General features: G+C 29.3%; 1 protein-coding gene across 8 annotated transcripts in view; it reads left to right on the forward strand.

Moving 5' to 3' along the window:
• The window catches only part of LOC129968852 (FERM domain-containing protein 4A-like), a 199,842-nt gene that overhangs the window by 165,557 nt on the left and 12,231 nt on the right, over nt 1–22,054 (forward strand). For all 8 annotated transcript variants that reach the window (XM_056083151.1, XM_056083145.1, XM_056083147.1 and 5 more), the window contains exons 4-15: nt 5,067–5,165; nt 5,254–5,338; nt 7,829–7,908; nt 11,533–11,616; nt 11,724–11,789; nt 11,875–11,932; nt 13,325–13,411; nt 13,750–13,826; nt 14,673–14,814; nt 16,903–17,032; nt 18,111–18,238; nt 20,827–20,949. In XM_056083151.1, coding sequence (XP_055939126.1) covers nt 5,067–5,165; nt 5,254–5,338; nt 7,829–7,908; nt 11,533–11,616; nt 11,724–11,789; nt 11,875–11,932; nt 13,325–13,411; nt 13,750–13,826; nt 14,673–14,814; nt 16,903–17,032; nt 18,111–18,238; nt 20,827–20,949 — 1,159 coding nt within the window. The remainder of the gene's footprint in view (nt 1–5,066; nt 5,166–5,253; nt 5,339–7,828; nt 7,909–11,532; nt 11,617–11,723; nt 11,790–11,874; nt 11,933–13,324; nt 13,412–13,749; nt 13,827–14,672; nt 14,815–16,902; nt 17,033–18,110; nt 18,239–20,826; nt 20,950–22,054) is intronic.

The following is a 22,054-nucleotide window of genomic DNA, read 5'->3' on the forward strand; positions in this document are numbered from 1 at the left end:
GTGAAAAAAATTTGGTACATAATTTTTTCTTTTGAAGTGTAGATCTGTACCAGATTTTGAGACAAATCCATCAAAAGATTAACTCTCGATTAATCATACATTCGATTAATTGGTGTATTCGAATGAATACAAACGCGCTAGTTCAAAAGAGGAAATGATTTCAATAAATAAAATTTAATGTGTGATTGCAAAAACCTTATGTATTTTGGTTATTTACTTATTTCTCTCTTCTTTTTCTTTTACCTTTTATAGTTGTGTTTTAAATTCTTATGATTGGCTGAATTCTTGTTAGAATATCCGTCTCGAAATAGCCTCCGGTAAACTTTAAAAGGGCATCAAATCTGTTTAAACCATGTCTTATTAATTCCTCAGCAAAAGAAATGAATTTAAATCTTCCATCCAGTTATAAAATGTTTCATAACTGAAGCTGCAATCAAGTCAGTGGTCAAAATTAATTTAAAAGAAAAGAATGGCGTGGATAAACGTATACACCTTACTGTCTTTAAGATTCTGATACAGGATAAAATTAAAAATAAATTTACGAAACAGAATGTGCTATTTAATTAGGTAAAAAAAGCTTTATTTATTCATCTAGGATTAAAATAGTTTCCTTTCTTATGTTCGATTTTAATTTTACTATCGAAATTCCAAAAAAGTTTGGAAAAAGCTTTGTTCGAACAAAATTAATTGAAATATGTTGGCTTCGAATGACATATTTTGAAGGATTATCGAAGATGTTGATTCCATAAGAAAAAAAAAAACCGCAAATGTTTTGTCTTTTTGTATGTGTGTGACCTCCCATTAGTGATCGCTAACATTTTATAGACAAAATTATTTGTAACTAAACGTTCAAGGCCGGATTAGCAAATAGATAATTAGATGCCCCAAATACTAGGATTTCTTTTATTTATTTATTTTTTGCGGTATTTTGAAAGCTAATTAATTTTATGATTTCATTTAATTATGAATGCCGTGTGATCAAACTTTGGTTAATTAAAAATAAGTATTCTTTAAATTACTTTGGAACATTATTCTAGTAACATTCCTCTTTAATTACCATTATTAAGTTTGATATTGTATAATAATTCTAAAAAAAATCTATCCGTTATTGTTTTGAAAATTTTTATTATTTGTCCATTCCTATTATTAATTAGATTAAAATTGTTTTAAAAAATTGCGTTATTGCTTTTGCCATTTTTCAAAAATTACTTTTAAATTTCAGTTGTGCATTTTTATACTCATAATATACTGAAACCAATTTTTTGGAAAGTGATCTGCAATTGATTTTTTATTTTTTTTAGTGAGTCAAAATTTGTTACTTAAAACCTTAAAACTACTTACATAAAAAATTTTAAATCGATAAAAATATTTGGGTTTGAAAGCTTGTAGAGAGAAAATGGGCCCCCATATTAGTATTGTCTAAGAGCTCTTAGAAGGTTTATTCGGCTCTGGGTGTTATACGACCAAACATTTTTTACCTGTTTAATTTTTGTTTCGTTTAGAATCCAGCAAGATTAGATTTATATGTAGAATTTTTTACGAATAAACTGAGTTTTACATTCTGATATTCGGTGCTGAGTTATTCTATGTAGAATTTTTTACGAATAAACTGATTTTTATATTCTGATATTCGGTGCTGAGTTATTCTTTGTAAAATTTTTTTACGAATAAACTGATTTTTACAATCTGATATTCGGTGCTGAGTTATTCTTTGAGGGATATAAGTTGTATTTTGAGATATATTTCATACTTGAGTGAGTGTTTTATTTAATTTTTAAATTATAATTTCGCATTAATTTTATAATTTTCGATAATCGATGTATAGAAATCCGACATATTTTTGTAAATTTTTATGAGTAACTCTACTAACACAAATATGTTTATTAAATATATGTTGTCTTTAAAATCTATAGATTTTTGTAAATGTTCTCAAAATTGATTTATAAACCAATATCTCATATTAAAAATAATTTACTATCATTTAAAAATAGGCAACAATTTCAAAGAAATATAAAATATTTCAACCACAATTTAAAAATATATTTTCAGCTTCTACAAAATATCGTAACTAAGTTATTCGAGAAAATTCGGAGCAAAAGCGAGTATCCATCGAGGAGCAATATATACCTTTCGCGCCATCCGTTCCATGATCGATTACTCGGTTCCCTGTAAGAAGAAATGAGGTTACAATGCTTTTTATTTCTCCATCCATCTTTGAAAAAAGATATTAGCCATCCTTATGTCAATAACTTGATAAGGATTTAATAAATCCTCCAGCTGCTTGTCATGATTTTTACTTAATTTTGATAACTAAGAAATAATCTTTCTTTGGGTATTAACATATATAGGAATTTGCGGTACATAATTAGTAAAAAAGAAACTGAATCATATGCTTAATTCTGTAGTTAATATTCCGGAACTTTCTTCCTTCAGTTGCTTATGTTTTCATGAATTTTTTGTACTGAATTCTCCTTTGTTATTTAAATTCACCGGTTAATAGCTGTAAAGTTTAACACTTAAATCGTAATTTATTTTTTGGAATAAATGTTTGGATATTTTTACTTTTTTTCCCCTTCAGAATTTTATTCAAGTAAATGGTTTACTGATGTGATCAAGCGTCCCAGATTTGTCTCGTATTTTATTTAAATGTTCCCAAACTTGTTTTCTAAGTTAATAGCTCATATTAAAAAGATTTATTAGATTTAATTTTTAGAACAATTTTTAACTAGCATATATCATTCATTATCCAGATTCTGAAAATAAAGAGTCGATTTTTTTTTTAAATTTTGATTTTATTCCCGTTGATTTATTTTCAAGTTAATGCAAGGAAGTCAGCGAAAGTTTATAACTTAAATATTGTTTGGGATTTATCCATAAAATTTGTTTAGTGGCGAAATTTTCTTTCACAGGATTTTTAACTTCAGTGTTTTTAATATAAAAGTAATATAATTCTTAATACAAAAAGTTTACTAAAATTTTTACCTTAAGTTATTTTGGGCGTTAATATTTTAAAAAGAGGTAACTTCAGAAGAATTCTTCTTTTCACTTTTCTTTGAGAATAGAATCGGATCTTCACATAAAATTGAATATCTTTAATTTATCCAATATGGATGAATCAACCTGAAAGAACAATAGTAAATTTTATTAACACTTTTCCTGCTTTTTTTTTTTTAATTTTTATAGTTAACTTTTTCATTGTTAGGGATTTTTTGTTGATGTTTTTGATTTATTGTTTTTACTAATCCTCTATTAAATAAACTTTAATGTGCTCATTTAGCCTTCCAATTTAAAGCTGTACGAGAAATCAGTTGCAAACTTCTTGATTCATTCACATTCAGATGGCGAAGACATACTAGCCTTCCTCATTTTGCTACTGTGGAAAGAGTTTACTTACTATTAGCTGTAATGTTCATCAGATCTACATGTATGGCGGATCTTAGAGTGAAATGAACTTTCTAAATTGGTCATCCCAATCATAAAAATGAATCTGCTATTGGCTTTTAAGTTAATTTTACAGCCAGAATTGGTCTGTAATAATTTGTATTGTAGTAACTCTTCATTATACGAACTTAAATTTTTAAGATTGAGAAAGGAAAAAAGAAATTCACAAACGAAAATATTCTTAATAAAGACAGAAAAATTGTTATGATCAAGCTCTAATATTTTTAATACAATATCTAAACATACAAAATGGGAACAACATTTTTTTAAACCATGACTTAATGCATTATAAGCATATTTTTTTTCACAAATATCCACTGAACTGGACATTGAATTATCCGGATCTGATCAGCCCTGCGATAATCAGATTTCCGGATCAGTCAGGATAATCAGTTATATTTCTGAATAGTATATACTGAATTAATTGAATTATTAAGAATTTTACTGATTTTATTAGATAGAAAATCCACTGTTTGCAATCCTTTAACACAGCTACACCTACATCAGTTATATTAATTGGCCGATACTTTCATGTTTACTTTTTCAAATTCTTAAAAATAATTTTTTTATTTGCACATTTAACTCTCTGACTCCCGAAGGCAATTCAGAATCTGAATACAGTTTACATACGATTGATATGGATGTTTATTATATATATGATATGCTATGATATGAGATGGAGTAATGAAGTGGTCTCATTCCTGCACTTCTCACTATCACTATAAGTGGTTGGAAAGCTATAATAAAATCACTAACTGAAAATACCCATTTGAACTACAAAATCTAATTTAATAAATGAGTTTCTCAAAAAGTTTAATTTATGTGCGGTATTCACGTATTTTAATGATTATCTTATTCAATAGATGCAGAGTTTAATAAATAAAAAATACAAATTTCTAAAATTTCAGAATTTTATTTTGAAAATATCAATAAGTGCAGGTTTAATGCTTAATTTTCTTTCCGTAAACAACCTGAAGTTTTCCAGCAAGGGAAAGGAATTTATTACTGTCAGGTATGAATAGCTAACATATCTTCCTCGAAGACATTCTTGGTCATAACCTTGATGCTTTACACTCTGCATGTTTCGTTTGAAGCAGAAACTTCCCACCAATATACAACCTCCATGGCCGGATTAGGTCGGATCGGAAGTAAGAGGGTCAACTCCTTTTTTTTTCTCTGTTTCGTTCTACATTATCATAATAACGAAACATATAAAAGCTTGAATTCTTTGTGTTTTTATAATATCATCTTACTACTTTTTCAATTTATTATTTTATTTATCACAGCATAGTTAAATAGTGGCCCTTGTGTCTTAAAGCCATAATAATGGCCTTATACCGGTTAATATATATGACTCTTGCTCGTATGTACTAAAATATACTTCTTAAATAGACCCCCTTCCATCTAATAAGGTGGGGATTCTAAGCTTCTATAGCTTGTACTGACTTATTATACTTAGGCTTCAATATTTAATTCGACATTGCTTAAAATATAATTATATCAAATCCTTAGAGGTCAAAGTTTCAAAGATTTAGAATAGCTAACATAAACTGTATTTTGTACCATCATTGAAATTGAAATCCATAAAAAAATTACTTATATGATATTCTGCTTATTATTTTCAGGGGGCATTACAATTGGCTTCAGCTGGATAGGAGAGTTTTAGAACACGAATTTCCAAAAAGATCTGCTCAGACAACCCTCGTGCTTTATTTCCGAATAAAGTAAGATGCATTTTTTTATTTTTATTTCGCCCAAACGATTATGCTTGATTGTAAAATTTTGTATAATAAATTTGTTTAATGATTGCAGGTATTTTGTAGAAAGCATCACTCATCTTAGAGATAGTTCCACAGTTGAAGCTTTCTACCTCCAAACGCAATCTCTAGTCTATAATGTAAGTATTTTTTTCAACAAAAACACTTGGAGATTTATCCGTTTTATCATTAAAAATTCGAAAGTTGATACAAATGAATATTATTTCATAAACAAGTGATTCGAAAATTCGAAACAATTTTAACAGTTAGAAAGAGATAAATAGCAAGCGAATGAAGTTAGAAAGCTAGGACTCTCGTCTTTTTGAGACTAAGTAGTCGTAACTCAACAGTAGTAGACTGTTTCCGCCAAGCAGGCCAAAAATTTGAAAAACGTCAGGAAAACGCACTAAACTTCCACCATCTTGGATGACAATGATAATTTCAACTAACGTTTTAAGATTGCAATAAAAACTGACAAAATTATCACATTTGGCAAGAAATAACTCCCAAAAATACAACTTTGGCGGAAGGACCATTACGTCAGGCTGTTAGAAAGGTACCTTTTGTATAAAAAAAAGGAAATAAAATCAATTTTTTAACACCAAAACCATTATTTATTTGTGACATAAGTAGGAGATTGGGATTTATAGCAATAATGGCATTATCCCCTGTTTCCAGATGAAGTTTCAGTCAGTAAACAGTAACAAAGCAGTTCCGATGATGTGATTTAGTCCATATTCGAGATTCTGAAGTTCCATTGAAAAGAAGAGGTACAATAAGACGGAAGTCCCCTCAACACGGAATGGTGATATTCTTTGTAACATGCTTTACAGTCTAAACTACCAGATATTTCTGCAGTTAATGGAGTGGCCTATTACATATGAAAAGATCCCAGAGGAGTAACGGAAATGTTCAGTTTGTTATTATCCGTGCAGAAGATTAGCTATCAACGAGGATTTTTTTAATTATATGAAGTTTCTGTTGCTCATATTTTGTCATACTATCGGGAAAAAATGTATTTTTAAATCTATTTATTAACAAATTTCTTATTCGACAATATATTACATTAGTCCAACATTTGCAGAATCATTTGAATGTTTATATTGTGAACTGTATTCCCAATTTTCATTTTGTAACAACAAGAAAAATGCGGGTTCCATTTTTATTTTTTGTAAATGGCAACTTTCTATCTTGAATTGCGATTATTTATATTTAAAATAGCTCTATATTTTTTATTATCTTTCTATATTAGATACATTTTAAAGAATGGGCTATCAAGGTTTCACAAAACAAGAATATTTGCTGTAAATATGTGTATAACATTCATTTCTTGTACGGGAGGACAGACTTTTTCCTAAAATGGATTTTTGATTCATCACTATTTTTATTGTCTACTACTTCAGTATTTTATTACCTACTATTTCATTTAATTGTAGAGAAAAAATTTTAAAATATATTGCAAAATTTTTTCTTTTGAGTACCTGTTTAAGATGAAGTAGTAATTGTTGAAAGTAAATTTTTTAAGTTAATATAATTAGGAGCACCATCGAGTTTTTATTCAGATATTTAGCTCTATACAGAATTTTAGCTCTTAATCCTTTGCATTTCGAAAAATGACTAGATTCATAATTATTCCAGAGTAATTGAAAAACCTGTATTTATATTTCCAATTCTTCAAATTCTGATTGACAACCGAATTAAAAAATAAAAAGTCAATAATTCGCATGCGAATGGAGGTAAAACGATAGAAATAAGACCTTATTTTTTTCTACAATAAAACTAGAAGTAATTTAGAGATAGTTTTTAAATTTATCACCAGATTATCCGACAGTTACAAAAGTGATGAGCTAAATAGAGTTAAAAGTGTTATACTCTATTCGAGAGATCTGATGGAAAACCACATTTTTTTTCACATTTATAAGCGAAGTTTTATTATCTCGCGTTCTTTCTTACTGTCAGAATGTGCGTTTAAATGCTACGACAAATATTATTTCTCTCGTAATAGCTATGCTTCTGAATACGCATATTGAGCATTGCTCCGCTAGCAATGGAATCTTCTGGGGAATGGAATTAAAACTACAAATTTTACTACCTATTCTTGACGGAAATTGTTAGCCGTCTGTGGATCGTCTGCTTTTCAATTTTTCTTTTATTGCTCTTCCAGAATTTATTAATGTGTTTTGGCAATGGTATCTTCATCTGCATTCTTGTTCTCGATGTGTTTTAGTGTTCGTATGTATAGATCAACTAGATGTAGAAATAAATGACTGTGTTTGCGAACGAGAAAGCTTTATTGTCGAACTTAATTTAAATATAGAATTGAGAATTACACCACCGATAAAGTCTGATTTGTTGACGAAAAAATTTGATTTCATTTTCATCCTCTCTGTTCAAACTATATCTATTCGTTTATGAAATATGGTTTTTTTTAAAGTTACACCAGGCTTTTGAATCATCAAAGTATTAGATATGTTTCTTATTTTCAAAGGTTTTAAAATCACTATCGTTTTTTGTGTGGAAATGGATGCTTCCTGCGTTTTTAGGAAGAATGACACACTTTCTGGTTTCATTTTTTAATCGATTTCATAGTTCTTTGAGTGTGTGTCACTGATAGTCGTTTCTTTCCTTAGGGTGTCATCGAAGTGAGTAGTGATAAAGCCTTTCACCTGGCAGCTCTAGTCCTCCAAGCAACTCATGGAGATTACAGCAGGTACTTCAACTTCCATTCCTCTTCTTTGTAAATGTGTGTGCGGAAATGAAAAAAAAAATGTAATGTGAGTAGGTAGTGGGAAAAAGACGGAAATCTGATGCCTTTACTAGGATTGGAGAAATATATCGGAAGATGTCCGTTAGAATACCAAAACAGGATTTTACAATAGAAGCATTTATCCCAATATAGGACTATGACTGCATTGCAAGTCTCCTATGACTGTTCTCCTGCGAAAAATATACAGAAAATAATACAAAAAAAACTCGGGTAAAGTTATTGCGTCAAGTAATAGAAATTAACTAATTTATTTTTAATTTGTGTTCATTTCTTTTTGTCTACCACTTCAATTATAAAATATTTTAAAATGTATTTTTTAATATAATGTCAAGCAAAAGATCTGCTATTTTAGAGTTGTTTAAGCAAGGAAAACGACAGTGTGAAATCGTTCGTTCGTTTAATTTGTCTCGGCAAACGGTGTCTGATGTAATCTGCCATTTCAAAGAGCTTGGTCGAGGTCCAGGAAATGAATGAAAACGTACGGTGAACACTTTCAATAACCGTAAAGAAATCAAAAAGAAAGTTGAACGAAATCCGAGGATCTCCATGAGGAAGATCGCTTGGAAAATGGGAATAAGTGACCGATCATTGCGAATGGCAAAAACAGAGCTTGGACTGAAGCTTTACAAGTTTCAAAAAGTCCAGCTTCTTACTGAAGAAAACAAACTCGTGCAGCACCAAAGATGCCGATAATTTTTGAGACTGGCCGCAAGTCAGCTCTGGGAGAGATTCCTTTTCAGAATGAGAAGCTCCTTGCTCATAACCCCCACAACGATAGGATCTGGTCTGTAGACGTTCCAAACACTTCAGCAACTGTTGAACATCGCCAGCATCTAAAGTCGGTCATGGTCTGGGGCGGAATTTGCGAAAGAACTCTGGGTTTTGCGGCGTTAAAATAAATAAATAAAATGTACTAGCGGGACATTCAAGAAGCTGTTGTATTTCCATGGGCCAAAAAGCACTTCAGCAATGTAAACTGGACATTTCAACAAGACTCCCCAGCAGCTCGTAACGCCAAAATGACACAGTGGTGCAAGGCGCATTTTCCGGACGTGATTTCATCTGGAAAGTGGGCACAATACTCGCCGAATCTCAATGCCATGGATTACAGTGTATGGTAAATCTTGGAGTCTGGGGCTTGCACTAAACCATATAGAAGTTTAGACTCTCTAAAGCAATCACTTGGGCGGGAATGGGATAGATTGAAGGAAGAAGACTTGCAGCCCATTGCTGAAAATTTCAATAACCATTTGAGCCTCTGCATCGCTGCAAAAGGCAATCATTTGAAATCAATCAAATTTATTTATTAGTAAAAATCTACTCTAATTATTATTTGTTATTTTTTGTTAATTTATATTATTTATTTATAGCAACGTTATATTAAAAGTTGTTTGTCCGTATTTTACTTGCTGCACCCTGTAGAAACTGAAATTGTGACGTTATATCCCGAAGATACGTGCTTTAAAGTCTACCAAGAAAATAAATAAATGGAATACAACGGATTTTTTTTATAGAATCCTTCTACCAAAGGAACCTTATAAAACTTGTGAAATTTGTATTAGGCATGGTTTCATCTAATTAGAATTATTTAAACAAAATCTGTAATCTCTTTCAAATATATCAAATGAATTTTACACATACAGCAGAATTTGTTTTAAAACTATGGCATATTATTTATTCTTGATGGTACAATTTTTACACAAAATTTTAAAATTAATATATAGTGGTTGTCTCTTCTACCATTTTGCTTTGATCTTTTTTATACGAATCTTTTCTATTTCATCCGACCAATTCAAGTGTCGTCTGCAGCGGTTACATGCACGGACACTGCTAATTACAGCTGAGGAGTTAATATTGATATGAGAAATAGACTTTTTCTAGAAATTATGGGAAATGTATAATGAATTACGGACAATGTATCTTTTTGAAATTGGAATTCCATTAATGCTATTAATTAAAAATAAAGATAGGACACAATTGTTAGTAGAATTTGATTTACTGTTGAGCCAAATGAAAATAAATCATTGTTTACCAAAATTGTTTTAATGTAATACGATCATTAATCCTCATTAGTTATAAATATTGTATTAATATATTTAAAATTATAAAGAAAATATAAAAATCCAGTCAACCTACCCCAACCACTGGTCCGATTTCGCCAATTTTTGTTTCAAGTCAAAGCTCCTGACCTCTAGATATGTCATTAATGATCGCTTTCCCACATCCATCCTGCATTTTCGAAGGAAATCTAAAAACTACTACTTTACATTCTTTATGATGAAAGACCCCACTGAGCTACCAGAACAACCATGGTACTCATTTCAAAATTGTTTGCTTTTACATAGATATTCATAATTCCTAGATACATCATCAATAAACGTCTATTCCCTTCCTTTCCATTTCTAGAGATATTGCAAAATGAATCTTCGACATAACTTTCAATATGAACAATTGAAAAGATTTCGCCTTTCGTCGCCAGCTTCATAATTTCGCACTTTGAAGTATGATAATCAGTCAGAATGCTCTATGATTATTGTGCAAATTTTACATATACTATTGTAACTATATTTTTATTATACTTTTGTCGTAGTCATATGTTGACTAAAATAACTAAATTTTTCTTATTAATTACTAATCGTCCTCGACGACCATATCAATGATATTAATATAGTTTATGTCGACGAATTTTGATGAAATATGTTTTATCAAAAGAAGAGAATTTAATATTTTAATTAATATTGGATAATGATGATGGAGCATTCTGATTAGTCAACTGTACTTGGAAAGTGGCAAAATTAATTTACAAATTTAGTCAGTCGTTGAGGTTGAGAGTTTTCTTATATTTATTACCCTTGGTAATGTATCAGGTTGGTAGGAAGCTTCATATGAAATAAAAATTGGCGAAATCGGTGCATTAGATACTTTATTTAATCACTGAGGAATTCTACGAAGCTATTCCTTGTCAGAGAATGTAAATGAAGTAATATTTCCGACATTCGACGAAAAATTACAGTTGAGGGCGAGAGTCCATCAATGACGTTTTTAGATGTCGTTAACTTCCATAAGAAATAAAAATTAACGAATCATGTTCAATGGCTGTAGCGAGAAGCTAATTGTTTTTGGTATCAATTATTTTAAATATATAGATGGTAGGCAATTAGCTGGTCGGCGAAGAGTTATATAATATTATCAATAATTTATTATAATATATAAGAGATATTAATAATAATGAAATGTAGAATTGTTATTTATGAATAAAATTGAATAATATTAGTTTTACAATTTTTATTTTTTATTCTAAACACTTTATTAAGGTTACATTTATTTTTAAAAAGAAAAATGCTTTTTTGATGGTACATATACTTTTAATTCTTATTTATGTCATATAAAATATAAAAAATATTTGCGAATACCTGGCTTAGGGAATAAATTATGATCACTATTTAATAAAATTTATATATCACTATAAATAATGCTCTATAAACAATATTATTTATTAAAAAACACCATTATTAGTTAAGTTTATTTTGATCTAATTTTAAACCTTGTAATTTTTTTGCCCTGTAGTGACACCTTAGCAAAGCAGCAGCTAAAGAAATTACCCGTTTTACCCACGAGCACGTTAGTGGATCACCCTTCTCTGACTGTTTGGTGAGCGAATTCTGATAATTTTCTTTTCTAAATTCTATCAGTAATCGTTTTGACACAAACAAGAGTTTTTTTTTTATAATAAAGTGATTATTTTTCTTTATCTTTAGCGAGGAACGAGTTTTAGAACAGTACAGGTGTTTGCGAGGACAGTCCAGGGGAGCAGCTATTGTCAAGTAAGTTTACAATGATAGTCCTCTGTTATAATAGATAGAATATTTTTATAACTGATGGAATAATGATATTTATTTTTCGTTTCAGTTATATGAGAATAGTTGAATCGCTCCCTACCTATGGATTTCATTACTATGAAGTAAAGGTAAATGAATTCATTGGCAATCTATTTTTTTTTTTTTTTAATAATTGATCTTTTTGAATTGGAAGAGTTTTCTTGCAATAAATCATTAAGTACAGCGGAAAACGAATTAATTCGAAATAAACAAGTTTAAAGTAAACAAATTAAGTGTATGCGTTATTCTTATGGATATTATTATTTATGAGAAATTGATAGAAAGCAAGAGTTCGTCTTGATTTATTTTCAGGGAACTTTTCACCATTTCCAAAATGTATTCTCTAATCAGTTACAGCTCAAATTGATAGAAACAATTTATTGAAGAAAATCTATATCTGATATAGGGTCATAAAGGATTCCTTACTATCTATTTAATATTTGGAAACGTTATATTAAAAGAATTATGTTATCACAGTGTGCATATTTCTACTAATAATTAAGATGAATGTGTGTGAATTTTACTGTTCTGCAAGCCAAACTGTTTGAGCTAGAGCTTCCAAACTTAGCAAATAAATATTTTTCAAGGTGGGAATGTTTACTTCAAAGTGTGTTTTTAAATTTAATCTAGCAAAATTTTGAAGTTTTACTCGCCATAATTTCTGAAAAAATGTTACCACAAAAATAATTTTTATATCATTTTAAAATTTAAAAGAAAATTGTCTTTTTAAAAATATTAATTTGATAGCCGTGCGAATGTTTCTTGCTTATTGATATTTATTTATTTACTTAATTTTCACTAATAGATTACATAGTGGCTCAAAAAATGCAAATCGTTTTCATTATTTATTTATTTACTTAATTTTCGCTAATAGATTACATAGTGGCTCAAAAAATGCAAATCGTTTTCATTATTTATTTATTTACTTAATTTTCACTAATAGATTACAATGTTGCTCAAAAATGCAAATCGTTTTCATTATTTATTTATTTACTTACTTTTCACTAATAGATTACAATGTTGCTCAAAAAATGCATATCGTTTTCATTATTTTATTAAATATTGAATCGCGTGATATTCTTCCATTACTGAAAGTTAAAGAAGGATTCCATTTAATATTTGTAAATGTTACAAGATAAATAAAGCTGTGAAGCCACAATATTGCGAAAGTTAGAAGATGGATGAATTAGACATTTACGTTTTTAATATAACAATAATGTCATAGGTCTTCATTAGACAGGTTCATGTACACAGTGAACAGAGAGTTTACATGATAATTAAAATCTATGACTTTAATTGCTTTAATGCCTGACAATTTGCCATAATCTTAGATATGAAAATATATCTAAATAATTTCACTGGAATGAAATATTGCCAATATCTCTTACGAACCAGCTTTTCGCCCAAAGGCGATTAGTATTAAATATTTTTCATTATTGACTTTTTAAAATATATTTATTGTTGTATTTTTGTTTTTCTAGGACAAATCTGGTATTCCTTGGTGGCTTGGTATCAGCTATAAAGGAATCTGCCAATATGATCTCACAGACCGCAAAGTGCCCAGAAAGGTTATTTCTTAATGTTTAAATAATTATTTTGCATTTTATGTAAGAAATTATCCTTGTTTTTGTAATAATAACATTCTTTTTATAATAGAAAGATATAAAAAATTTTAAGCAAAATATTGAATTAGTATATTTGTAATATCACTTTATCAGTTATATGTGTATGTAAAAGTTTTAACATTTAGCCCATTTCGTTTTTGTGCGAGATTATCTGTAAAAATTTTTCTTGGAGCATTTAATGCATTTAAAAATTTATACTTTTTAGAGAATTCAATATGATTATATGCTCAAATGTTCACTTTTCGCATTTATTAATCATGTTCATCATTTTTTTTTTGCAGTTGTTTCTCTGGAAGCAATTAGAGAACCTCTATTTTCGGGACAGAAAATTTTCCATAGAAGTCTACGATCCAAAGAGGTGAGTCTCATTTCAGAACTCATTTTAGAACTGGTTAATTCAAAAGAGAGCAAACAATATTTTTTTTAAAAAAAAAGTTTTTTTAAGCTTTAATAATGAAAACTATCATTCAGTATTAGATTCTAATTTTTTTTTATTATTATTATTTGCATTTCAGTAATATTAAATGACTAGGTTTTGACAATTTTTCAATATTCCTCATTTCCAATTAAAGTAGAGATGTTGGTTTAACCCTTATCGTGGCAGAATTGCGTTTTTAAAGAAAAGCAAAAAAAAAAAAAAAAATGTATATAGGTAGCTTCTTCACGCTATAAAAAACATCAAAAAATAAATAAAAAAATCGTGTAATAAAAATCTTTTAATAAAACTAAGTGAAAAATTATTTTATAGTGGTAGTATATTTTTATAAAGTTGTATGTATGGTATACTATACAAAATGAACATAAGGGTTAAAAAGGCATCTTTAAATGTGCTTAATCTTTCCTCTACAAAGTGCTTATCTTTGTCTAAGTATTTCATTTATTACTAAAAAAGTAAAGAAAAAAAAATTTGAATAATTTGTAATAAACTGAAGTCTCTTCTTTGTACAAAAATTAAGCTATTTCTTAATAAAACAAAACGAGATAATAACCACTGTGAAATTGGCAGTTTGCCAATTTATGATTTTCCCTCTAAGTAGATATAAGTTGTGTAGAGCTATGCAATTCGGATAGGAACATGGAAAATACGCTCCTCTACGGTATTCTACTATCAAATTATGGATATTTCACTGCCATATAATTATTAAAAGATATGAATAAATGGTTTTCGATTCCATAAATCTTAATATATTATCTTTGATTGTAGGGTAAGTGCTTCAAGAAAGACATTCGGTCCTGGGAATATAAGCGTGTATGTGTGGTTCGCCAGCAGTCCTTCCCTCACGAAATGTATCTGGTCCATGGCCATATCCCAACACCAGTTCTACCTGGACAGGAAGCACAGTAAGGTGGGTGTGCTAATTCTCTTATTGTCCCAGTGTATGATCTGTTATAAAGTAAATCCTTATACCGTGAATTTTTTTAAAAAAAATTCTCTGTTCATTTTCTACGCAAGTGAAGAGAATAGATTCTGAATAAGACAAAATTTTCACATTTATTTTCTAAATGATTTTTAAGCCATCCGTATGATGTTGAAATACTCAATAAAAATCCTTTTTATTAAGAAGACCTTTTTTAAAAATAAATTTTAAAACATTACAACTTTTTCTCTGTCCAGACAACAAGTATTGGTTTATATCTGTATGATTATTTGATACGTATGTCCCGTTAATAGTCAAAAAGTTAAATAAAGTTTGAGTGGATTATTGATACTGAAAATTGTGTTTCTAATTTAACCTTTCTTAGTTTCATTTTTTAATTCTTTTTATTGGATTTCTAAACGATTAAACGAACTTCGAAATTTCTGTTGAAAGCTGTAGCTTCATCTTGCAGTTTTTAACATCTTTATTAAAATGTGTTGATTTACTAGATTGGTCTGATATTTGCTGTGTTGACATAAAAGATTTGAAAATGCTTGCAAATATTTTAATAGTTATTAATTTTAATCTACGAAGATTTCAGACTAAACCACATTTTGAATATACCAAATTTTATCTTGAAATTAGTTGGGGTACAATTTGGTCCTTAAGCTTTGTTTCTTATTCAATATGCTATATATAACATTCCATAAATAATTACTAGAGATTCTAGTGAACTAACAATGTTGAAATTTTATTAATAGCAGTTCCAAAATCCATTAGTGAGGGTCTATCAATCTAATAACACCAAAATCACCCATTAAGGATAGGGTGGACTCTATTAGACACTTTTTCGAATTATTCATTTAGGGTTAGAAAAATTTTTATGCATATATATTATAATATAAATACATCAAATTAAAGAAAAATTTCAACTAAATATATTATTTTTTAAAATTAAAAATATATAATTTTTTGAATTTTTAAAATAGTCTAGCCAATGTAATTTTTAATTTTTACTATTATTTTTTACTTCTTACCCAATATAAATTTATTTGGAACAAAACTGTGTACGATTTTGTAGTTCCAATTAAATGCTAATTTTTTAGAAATATTTTTATGCACACAGACTGAATTTTTATTAGAAATTTATGCCTTTCTGAACTAAAATTGACTTTTAACTATCTAAAAAAAACTCGAAATATAAAATGCATTCTTTATTTTCTTTTAATGTTTAACCGAAATCTTTATGATCAATTATATTTAATTTCTTCAAAAAGTAAAATAACTGGATTTTAAAGATATTTAAATCCAATTACAGTATCATTTGAGAAAAGTCATTAAGATGTACTTTTTTCCTTTAGGCCCTCCAGATATTTATTTTATTGAACAACACATTTTATAACACTATTTTAATTGAATATGAACTAGTATTTGAATGATAAAAATAAAATTTAATGTTTTCGTCGATTTCAAAGTCTACTGTCCCTTAAAGATCCATAAGTGGATCAAAGAATGCAAGGAAGAGCATGTAATCTTTTACTCAATATCAGATTGTTGAGTGTAAGATTCTTATTGAAAAAATTATATATGCCTACTCCTCTAAACTTTTTGCAATGAACAAATATAAATGGCTGCAAGGTATTGAAGGCTTATCCATAAAGTATAAGCATTCGATGTTTCAAAGTTTCTAGGCATATAAATTGAAAAAAAAAATATTAATTAAAAACGACTGGATTTTAAATACACTTAAGGAACAACTCCTGTAGAAATTTTGTTTCATTCTATTTTATAAAAAATTTTATTTCGACAAGCAATACTCGTTGTCAAAATTTTCGCTTTTGTTTAAAGAAAGAAAAAAAAGAGAGAGAGAGAGAGAGAGAATTATAATTTAAACTTCTACTCCGATATTATGGTTAAAACATGCATTTAAAGTGTTATTGTTTCCTTTGTGTCCAACTTGGATGGTTTTTCAGTATATTCTTGAAGTAATTACAGCTATTTACTTCTTCTTGTGCATGAAATATTATTTTTGCTGTGTGCATTAATGGTTACCAAAGTGTGATGTTGTAATTGCAGGGTGCCCCCTCCCCCTCTCGCAACCTGAGCGACATCGCAGACGAGCTTTCCCACGGTTCCTACTCCACGGAGACCTCTTCTCTGGGTAGAAGTGTCAGTTCTCTCAGCCTGCCCGCGCTCAAGCTCGACAGTAAGTATTACAATGGCTAAGCATTAAAACTCCAAAGCAAAAAAAAAAAAAAAAAAAACTAATAAATGGGAGGACTTGTTTGCATTATAAGGTTTAAACCTACCTCATTAGTTTTGTTTCCTATTGTAGCCCGTTAGTGCCTTTTTTCGTATTTGATGGGAGCTCCTATTTCACTAAGTAGTTAAACCGATAGCATTCTATTGTTTCTTTTCTGCTTTTTCTTGCAAATAAATATATGAATTTAAAAATTTCTAAGCAGTTCCTTACTAGTATATACCACCCATTAACCATATTTTAGAATTAAAATGTCATCATGTTGAAATTTTTTTTCTTAAATGTATTCTCGAGGCGCAACATGAGGTAAATAAAAGTGATTTTTATTTTATGATATTTTTCTATATTTAAAAAAAAATCTTTTAATGTTTATGTATAAAATACTTTTTTAACATTTTTTAACCAATTTTTCGGTTATTTTTCTTCAAAAAAGCAATAAAAAAATTTGTAACTGTCAAACTTCTGTTTCCAAACGAATACGATAACTCCACTCCACTACCAAATTAAGTAAAATTGTATAATAGGGGAAAGAATATTGAAATAATAGTGGATAAATAAAATTCGGTATATAGTCTTTAAGCTAGAATTTTAGATTTGTGTGGAATTTTAGACAAATTCTGTCAAAGGATTAAGTGACTGTCTGTTTGTTTGCCCATGTATGTGTATGTGAAAACATATTAATTTAAAAGCCTTACAAAATTATATAAATGATTGTTAATATGGGATCTTGATAGTAAAATTGTAAATTTTTTTTTTCAATATTTGAATCTGGTAGAAGTCAATAATAAGAGGATCAAAATCTGTATTTGATTTTCTTCCCTTTACTAAGTGAGTTGCTCAATATAAAATACTTCTGACTGCAAACTGAAATTTCGATGAAGGAATTCTTCTACTGCTTCACAAAATTCAAGAAGCTCAAAAAATAGCAAAGAAAAACAGCTTTGTAATCTTAATGTATATCTCATATTATATTTATACCTTAGTGGATGACTGTTTTTAGAATTAAATGCTTCTTTAATTCCAGGCGATTCCTGTGATGAAACACTGGATACTGTGGAGATGTTCGTTGCTCTGAAGGCCCGCAAAGAAGCCCTCGAGAAAGCGCTCCGCAAGAAGTGTGAAGAGCTGAAAAAGATATGCCTTCGCGAAGGAGTAAGTTCGGCTTTTTAATTTCCTGTAAACTGCTTTTAAATTTGGCATCGATACAAAATTCATGATAATTATATGTTTGAATTGTTTTTATATATGATACTCAAATCTGCATGTATTAAGGAAAATTCATGTAAATTTAATTTAAGTAATCATTGGCTAGAGTTACAATTTCATTTAATATACGGATAGTTTGGGTTTAATAATATACAATAGTTGGGGAATAGTTAATTTACCTGATTCAGTGGTTAAATAGTCACAACCATGATTGTGGCTTTAGTTCCATTTCATTTATACAGTCACAATTTCATTATTTCTCACTCTATATCCCTCGCTTGCGATCATGAATTGTGCACATTATTGATTTCATGTGTAATATCTGAATAATTAATGAAAACAATGATGCTTATTACTAGATGTGTTCGTTAACAAATAATCTATTTTACATAGATTGGCAGGAAAATGTCATGAGTTAATATTGGAGACTCAAATTATAAATGCCGCTTATGTATATAATTAGTTGCATTTAATTATATGTTATAGAAATAACTGACGCTTAACCTTGCATCTCGTTAAAAGATTTAGCCAATCCCAATATATCCAATTTCTTTATTTCCTAATTATTTATAGGTTTAATTAGTTCGAATCGCATTGTTGAGCATTCAGTAGCCATTGATCTCAACCTGTTTAGATGTTATTCCGTTGGACAATAAAGTATTCAAGGAAATTATAGATGATATAATCGTCTACCAAGAGGGTCGCCGTGGAATAAATCATTTAATGCATTAATAACATATTTTTAAATTCAGAGATGTTGATGGTGCGAAAAATTAATTATAAACTTACTTCGTAGTCTTTCTACGTTATTTAGTATCTTTTCAGTTTTACAAAAAGAAAAAAAAAAGAAAAAAAGAAGAAGAAGAAGAAGAAAAAACTAGAATCTTAGAAAATGTCAGCATTTCTCCTATTTTGTCTTTTTCTTACAAAAAAAAATTTAATCAGAGATGGCTCATCCATTAAGGCTGCAAAATTGTTGTAACCCACCTGAAATTATTATTTTTTAAATATTACATTGTCGTTTTTTTTTATCTTATACCATTATATATACCCCTTTGAGAGTTCGATGATTAACGAAAATAAAAAAGCAATAAAAACGTAAAAATGAGAGATGAAATTACCTACAAGCAAGAGAAATGCTGATTGGTAGGAGAGGGGGGGGAATCTTTGTGCACGTTATGAAAGTTCATTACGCTCATTGGTTAATTAAGGGGAAAATAGCAGCTTTTGCATAACTTGGATATTTCAGGATCCAAGGAAGAATAATTTCAAAATATTAAGTTTGGTACAAAGTTAAATGTTAAGTTTGGCGGTGTTTTTTTTTACAAGTTTAGAATTTAAAATGAAGATCCTTATCGACTTTGGAACTGAATTAGTAGAAAGGGTGACCATCTGTTGTCTCTATTTTCATAAGAATGTAAACCAGTTACTCAACTGCTTTAATAGTCTCCCCAAAACTTTCTCGCATACTCTAATATAGATGTTACCCCATAGAACGTCTTATATGGCATTGGCGTGCAATAGTTACGAAATATTAACCTATGTGTGAGTGCAGCATTTTTACTGAATCTATTATGTGATTCTTGGCGAGTTATTTGGCGATTAATCCCTGGCATACAGTTAACAGTATTCGAAAATCGAATTGCTCGTTCTTCCCAATCAATTGAAATAAAAATTTGACATAGAACTACAATTGTATTCAGAAAACCCCATACCAAATTTGATATATTTAAGTCAGTGCGTCAATGATAACTTAAAATGTCTTTAAGTTATCATTTTTGGATGTTTCTGAAAGTTCAAGTCAACAGATGGTCAATGCCTTATTGTTATATTTGGCTCAAATTTTGAAACATGTCTAGCCTAAAGATGTTAATTCTATGTATCGAATTTTATCTATCTGGTTCTCTTCGTTTTGTCATTAGTATGTTAAATTATATTCGAACAGCCTGGCAGACAGACTACCTCTGATCGGATTTTGTTTAAAATTTGATAGAAATCTATAAAAACAGTGTACCAAATTTCATCCGTCTAGCCAAAAGAGTTTTTGAGTTATCTTCATCACAGACAGGCGGATATTTTCTAAAAATGCGCTTTTCGAACGCAGATAGGTCTAAAACGGGGCTGTTCGTCAAAATCTCGAGTTCGAATTTTTTTATGATTACTATACTTTCTATATACTACGTATACAAAAATAAATAAATAAATGATATAAAAACTGAATGATTAAATAATTGAAATGTGATATGTGATCTTCTGACTACAATAGGAAGAAAAGGTGTCCAAAATCCACATTAGGTGTTCTAGTGCTTATGTATCAACTATTTCCCAGCGATTAATATCCAAAAACTACCCAAAGATTGCATGCTAGTTGTATCTTTCTTGATTATTGTTCGCCAAGTGCATGCTGTTAATATACAAGTACATTTATTAGAGAGTATTTAAAAAAGTTTCTGGGAGACCACTTCCGCTGCTTTTTCTTTGCTATAAGTGGCGCTTTTGTTTGCCATAAAATAGCAATTTTATTGATACTTCAGGAACTAACGGGATCACTTCCACCGGAGATGCCTCTGAGTCTTGGGGAACAAATTCCTGTCATCAAGAAGAAAGTGGGAGCCCACGCTCAAGACCACGCGCTCTGGAGGAAAAAGACCAAAGATGTGAGTTTCTTTATTTTTAAGATTTATGGTCATATTTTATTGTATTTAAATTCTAATTATTTAGTATCTGTGATAAACTATTGTGTATGTTGAATCCTTCAACTTCCTGACTTATTATAAAAGAGTGGGAAAATGGATTGTCAACATAAGTGGCGTCGTTTTTATCTGATTGAGATTCAAAATCTGAAGAAGCGATATTATCTCTTCAATTGCCCATGCTCCTATTTTTAGCTAGTTGGAAGTTAATGTAATTTCGCTATTTCTGCAAGATGGTGAGCCCAGATTATACTATCAGAGCATTTAATAATAGTTAATAATTTGCCTCGTTGTAAAGGCATCTGGGTTCATTTTTCCATGATGATAAAGAATATTCAATGGGCTATCAAAAAGCACTTAACTTCTAAAAAGCGAGAGGTATTTTGCTGCTTCTTCGTTAAAATTCCTATTTTTAAAAGTTATTTATATATCTTTTACTTGTAAACTGAAAGTCAAGAAGGTCTTGGAATTTTTTCAAAACCACTTCAATATTATGAATTTTTTTCATAAATCACAATAATTTGGGGATTGATAGCCTTAAAAATCATAATTTATATCTGGTGTATGTCAAATTATGTACTATGTATAATATAAAATATCTAATTTCTTGTGAGTGATAAATTATGTTGCTTAAGTTCGAGAGAATGAACTTTAATCAAGACGATACTAACAAAAATTTAACTACAGTATATTTTTAAAATATTTGCAATCTATCAAACAAAAACAATCCAATTTTAAATAGACTGCAGAACCTGTGTATTAGCTCACTCATGGAATGTGAAAAAAAAAAAAAAAATTCAACCGAATTCAGCTGTTTCTTTTCAGTCGAAACAACTCCTTAATCGGCGGTTTTTTTATAAATACATATATAATCTAGGAAGACCCATATATCATTTAGGAAAGAGTAGAAATTTCTTAATCCAAATGACCAGTTATATGCTCATGTTTGTGGAGAAATAACCATATTTTCCTCTTAACCACCACTTTTGATGCCAAAAATTTCGCCAAGGAGCCAAAATATTTCCAGTTAACAGAAATCATAATTATATAGATGTTATATTGAATCAAT

Source organism: Argiope bruennichi, chromosome 5 (genome assembly GCF_947563725.1).
Source record: "Argiope bruennichi chromosome 5, qqArgBrue1.1, whole genome shotgun sequence".
NCBI classification, from domain to species: domain Eukaryota; kingdom Metazoa; phylum Arthropoda; class Arachnida; order Araneae; family Araneidae; genus Argiope; species Argiope bruennichi.